Source organism: Lepidothrix coronata, unplaced genomic scaffold (assembly GCF_001604755.1).
Source record: "Lepidothrix coronata isolate B3197 unplaced genomic scaffold, Lepidothrix_coronata-1.0 Scaffold366, whole genome shotgun sequence".
In the NCBI taxonomy this organism is placed as follows: Eukaryota; Metazoa; Chordata; class Aves; order Passeriformes; family Pipridae; genus Lepidothrix; species Lepidothrix coronata.
In genome coordinates, this window is record NW_016690546.1 from 199,260 (window position 1) to 204,906 (window position 5,647).

Consider the following 5,647-nt stretch of genomic DNA (forward strand, 5'->3'; position numbering starts at 1 on the left):
GGCAAGAATCAGCTCTAGGTCTGGCAACACTTTTTTTTCACTTATTTTCTCTGACAATTGTCCCGCATGTAAGAAAAATGGGCAGGGACACCTTCCACTGTCCCAGGTTGCTCCAAGCCCCATCCAGCCTGGCCTTGGACACTTCCAGGGTGCAAATGTTCTTACACTTTCTCTTTCCAGTGATCCCACTCCTTCCCTGCTCCAGGGCTGACACTGGCTGAGCAGCAGGCTGGCAATAAATAAAACCCCCAAAGCCCCTGGGTTTCACCAGCGCCTCAAATCTGCCACAAAACTCATTTATCCCCGGTATTTCCCATTTCCCAGGTGCCACTGTCCTCCCACTCCGAGCACTGAACGAGTCCCCTCGGGAAGCAACTCGTGCCACAGCCTTCACGTGCCTGAAATCCCACAAAAACCACCACGTGGGATGATCCCGGTCCAGCCTTTGCCCTTTGCTTTGGCAAACACCCACCTGTGCCCGGCTCTGCCAACGCGCCCCGGGGGCACCGCTCCGGGTGTCCCCAGGATGAACTACCTGTCCCCAGGATGAGTTACCTGGATCTGCTCAACTTTCCTAAACGTGATGACGCCGTCAGGTAACTCCTGCAAAAGGAATCGATGCCACTTTCTCACCTTTCGAAAACGTAACTCTGTCGTCAGGTAACTTCTACGGCAGAAGCTGCTTAATAAAAGAAATCCGAGTTTCAAACATCGCGTAAAATTCCGTCCAGAAATGAATGTGCATTAGGCAGGCGGGGAATATACATGAGACAGGCGGGGTCATGTAAATTTGGCTGTTCTGAAAGATGAACTTTTTAGCCCTTACTGTGCTTGGTTTGTGAAAGCTCCCCCGCGCAGAATAAACAGCGTCTGCTTTTTAAATGTGTCTGCGTTTAGAGAGCTCCTAAAACCGGCCCCGCTCCCGGCCGGGTGGGCACCGGGCCTGGGGGCTGCGAACAGGGAGATCGCGGAGGCCCGCACCGGGGACACGGCGGCGGAAGCCACGCACAGCCGGGGGACCAGGGGATAAGCGGTGACGCCGCGGTGGGTTCAGCGGCCCGCAGACCCCCCTCAGACCCCCGCGGCCGCCCCCAAGCCCCGCGGAGCCGCCGCTCCCCTCACACCGCCGCCCCCGGCCGCCATGACACCCGCCCCGCGCCGCTCTGCGCGCCGCGACCCGTCTCGATGGTGCGGGAGGTGTTCTCGGGACCTCCGGGCCGGCAGGGGGCGCGGCGGAGCGCGACGGGGCGGGGCGGGCGCGGGACCTCCGGGCCGGCAGGGGGCGCGGCGGAGCGCGGCGGGCGGCGCGCGGGCCGGCGCCGCCATGGACGCGCTGAGCCGGGCAGGGCCCCGGGCCCGCCGCGCCGCCGCCGCCCCCGGGCCGGGCCCGTCCCCGCTGCCCTGGGGCCGCTTCGCCGCCTGGATCGACTGCGTGTGTGTGGTCACCTTCGACCTGGAGCTCGGGCAGGCCATGGAGGTGCGCGGGCACCGGGGCGCGGAGGGGCAGCGATGGGGGCGTGAGAAAGGGGTCGGGGATGGGGAGAGGGGGGGTCGGGGATGGGGGTACGGGGACATCAGGGATAGGTGTGGGGACATCAGGGATAGGTGTGGGGACATCAGGGATAGGAGTCTGGGTGGCAGGGATGGAGAGAGGGGGATCAGGGATGGGGGGGATCAGGGATGGGGGGTCAGGATACAAGTTCGGGGGGGTTGTCTGTGGGTACAGACTCGGGGGATCCTGTGGGTATAAACCCAAGGGAGGCTCTGGGTACAGACTCAGTGTTCTGTGGGTACAAACTCAAGTTCTGTGGGTACAGACTCAGTGTTCTGTGGGTACAGACTCAGGTTCTGTGGGTACAAAGGTTCTGTGGGTACAAACTCAGGGGTCTCTGGGTACAGACTCAGCGTTCTCTGGGTACAAACTCAGGTTCTGTGGGTACAAACTCAGATTTGTGGGTACAGACTCGGAGGTCTGAGGGTACAAACTCGGGGGTCTGTGGGTACAGACTCACAGCCAAGCCCTTGCTTGGTGCCTGCTCAGGATCCTGAATTCCGTGTGTTTTATGTTCCGTGCCCCTGTCTCTCGGTGTACTTCTGTCGTTGGCCTGGAATTCAGCTCTGAAAGCTTCAGAGATTCAAAAGATTCTGAAAAAGATTCAAAATGTTCTGTAATCCAGGGGTTCCCCCTGTACTGTTTGCAGAGACAGCAGGAAAGCTGCTAGAAAGGAAAGCACAGGTCGTTGCAGAAATTAGGTGTCATGTCTGTCTCTGACCCCTCCACCCATTTACATTTCTTCAAATAGTCGATGACAGAAGGGAAAAGTGCCAGGGAGGGAGGAGCTAGGTCTGGGATGCTCTCCCTGCCCTCCCCACCAGCCCTTTGCCCTCCAACCCCCCGAGGCTGTGACTTTTCTCCTCCCCACAGCCACAGAAAGGCTGGAAATCCCTCCCCGTGGTTCCACACCATCCCTGGTGTCACTGGCACAGGCTGCTCCCTGCCCAGCCTTCCCAAACACAGGCACTCCGTCAGGCTGGGCTCCTCCAGAGCCATTTCCTGGGATGTCGGCCCCGTTGCCATGGCAGCAGCTCTTGGCACCTCCCAGGATCCAGAGTTTGGGATGCCGGGATCCATTTCCAACTACACGTGTCTCCTCCTTGCTCCTTCATTCCCATGGATGGGGAGAGCACTTATCACACATTATGACATGGCTTAAGCCCTTTTGGACTTTCACACATCAAACATTCCTTTTTACTTACCATTTTTTTTGCTTTTGAGAAGCTGTAGCCACACGGATTCTCTCTGGTTTGGATTTGGAGGTTTTAATCTTGTGGATATTTAGTGATTTTCCCCCACCCCAAACATAGAGGAATGTCAGACTTAAAGGGAGGGGGAGTTAAAGATGCAAAATCAGAGAATAATTAAGGTTGGAAAAGACCTCCAAGATCATCAAGTCCACCCCTGGAAGCCAAGGCCTGATTTTCAAACCATTTACATGCAGAAAGACCCCCCAAAATGCAGCAGGAGAAGTAGGAGCCTCGTCTCAACTCTTGACCTGAGTTAGACCTTCAGCAAATGTGGAAAGCTGTGTGCCATGGGATTCCTGGGCTCCTGGGCAATCAGGATCAGCTGCCCAGCTCTCCCTGTTCCTGGTCTGGTCATTATTCCATGGGAATTAACCAAGTCCATGTTTGCCTGGAGATTAAATCAGTCCCAGCCCCAGGAATGTGCTCCTGTCCTGAGGCAGAGATGGAGCAGAGGGAAGTGTGTCCTGTGACCTCCCCGATCCCTTCCCTCTGCAGCATCCCGACCCTTCCCTGCCCGTGTTCCTCCCCCTGGAGCTGCCCTGGGATGTTTTCCCCCCGTGTTGCAGCAGCTCCCTGCTCCCAGAGCCGCTCCCACCGAGGGCTGGGCACTGGCACCGTTCACTGGGAGTTTGGCTCTGGCTGAGACGCCCTTGCCAAGGAACCCGTGGGGAACTGTCAGGGCTCCCTGAACTTCCAGCACCCTGGCACGGTGCCACCCCTGCTATTTATAGCCCGGAAAGGAGAGTCAAGCACTGCTTGGAGCTCCTGATTTGAGAAGCAGCTGCCTCTGGAGCAGAGTTCCCGTGGCTGGGGACAGATCTCCGTGTCCCGTCTCAGCCTGGCCAGTTCCTTCCTCCGCTGCCCATTTAAAGCCTCCTGCAATTCCTGCATTTTCCCACCAGGAAAGGCTGTGTGGGCCAAGGTACCTCCTTGTAGGATCTGTTACTTTGGGGAAAACAAGGCATTTTTAGTGTGTAGAAGTCAGGGAACACACTGACTGACTGTCCCCCGTCTCTTTGGCAGCTGGTGTATCCTCATGACTTCAGGCTGACAGAGAAAGAGGTAACAACTATTTATTCCCTTTTTTCTCTCCCATTTTTAAGCCACTCAGCAGCTCTGATGGGGGGATTCTTACTGGGTGTCTTGGGTTTTTTTGCAGAAAACGAGTATCTGCTACTTGTCCTTCCCAGACTCCTACTCAGGTAGGTGGCACCAGGGGTGAAGGAAGAGGGTCCAGGATGGAAGGGCTGAGTTATCCCCTGGGATGCAGCACAGGCTGATGGGCTGCATCCTCTAGAACTGGGGTTCTGGTGCCCTCAGGGCTGAGCAAAGAGGCTTCTTGTCCTGTGGGTTGATGTCTGCATACAGAATCTGTGATCTGCTGGCTGGTTCCTCTATAAACTCGTGCACTCCTGCTTCCCCTGTGCCAGTGAAACGTCCCCCAGAACCAGGAAGGGTTCCCTGAGCTGGCAGCTCTTGGCTCTCACATTCCTGTGTTTGTGAGTGCCCAGTGAGGAGCAGGAGCTGGGAGAGGACAATTCCACAGCAAAAGTGTTCCCAAAGCCTGTGTTTATAAACCAGAAAGGGGACAATAAGAATTAAGTCTCAATCCAAGCCTGGTTATTTAAGGGTGGCTCCTGACTGTTGGTTTCCTACAGCTTCCATGGGCTTATGGAATGGGTTGGGTGGGAAGGGGCCTCAAATATTGTCCAGTGCTACCCAGGGACACCTTCCACTAGCCCAGGTTGCTCCAAGCCCTGGCCAACCTGGCCTTGGACACTTCCAGGGATCCAGGGGCAGCCAGAGCTTCTCTGGGCAACCTGTGCCAGGGCCTGCCCACCCTGCCAGGGAAGACCATTTTCCTGCCGTTTCCTTCCCTCCCCTCCTGTCTCGTGCTGTCTCTCGGGGGTTTCTTTATGCTGTTCCTCTCCGTTTCAGCGCTGGAGCTCCTTGCAGCCCCCCCTCCCTGCCCCACGGGAGCCATCCCCAGCTCTCCTGAGCCCTGTGCTGTTCTCTGTCCCAGGTGGCCTTGGGGACACCCAGTTCAGCTTCCGCCTGCGGCAGTCGGGGGGCCCCAGGACCTCCCCGTTCCAGGACGACGGTCGGTACAACCGGGAGGCCCCCCTGACGCTGCAGGTCGGTCCTGGCTCCGCTCACCCCTCCCGGGGCTCGCAGGGCGGGCTGGGGACACAGCCACACCTTCGGGGCTCTGGGGGCTCGGGGGGGAGTGCCCGTTCTCTCTGGCCCTGGGAATAGTCAGGACAGGAGGAGGATTTCGGGACAGGGATGCACTGCCACGTCAGTGCTCACAGAGAGAATGGAGGCGGAACTGTGCTGGGAGAGGGAGCTGAACCGGGGGATCCAGTGTGCTGGGAAGTAGAGCTGGGTCAGGGGGACTCCCAGCTGGGTGGGGAGAGGGAACTGAATCCCAGGGATTAGAGATGGAACTGGATCGGGGGACCCCAGTTATACTGGGAGATGGAACTGGATCGGGGGACCCCAGTTACACTGGGAGATGGAACTGGATCAGGGGACCCCAGTTACACTGGGAGATGGAACTGGATTGGGGGACCCCAGTTACACTGGGAGATGGAACTGGCTCAGGGGACCCCAGTTACACTGGGAGATGGAACTGGATCAGGGGACCCCAGTTACACTGGGAGATGGAACTGGATTGGGGGACCCCAGTTATACTGGGAGATGGAACTGGCTCAGGGGACCCCAGTTACACTGGGAGATGGAACTGGATTGGGGGACCCCAGTTATACTGGGAGATGGAACTGGCTCAGGGGACCCCAGTTACACTGGGAGATGGAACTGGCTCAGGGGGAAGCCAGGTCAG

At 58.0% G+C, this 5,647-nt stretch overlaps 1 protein-coding gene across 1 annotated transcript in view; it reads left to right on the top strand.

Moving 5' to 3' along the window:
- The first annotated feature begins 1,324 nt into the window (after positions 1 to 1,324).
- DENND6B (DENN domain containing 6B) overlaps positions 1,325 to 5,647 on the top strand; it is a 16,898-nt gene continuing 12,575 nt past the window's right edge. The window contains 4 exon segments of the mRNA XM_017838881.1: positions 1,325 to 1,477; positions 3,829 to 3,867; positions 3,965 to 4,007; positions 4,829 to 4,951. Of these exon segments, the coding sequence (XP_017694370.1) occupies positions 1,325 to 1,477; positions 3,829 to 3,867; positions 3,965 to 4,007; positions 4,829 to 4,951 (358 nt within the window).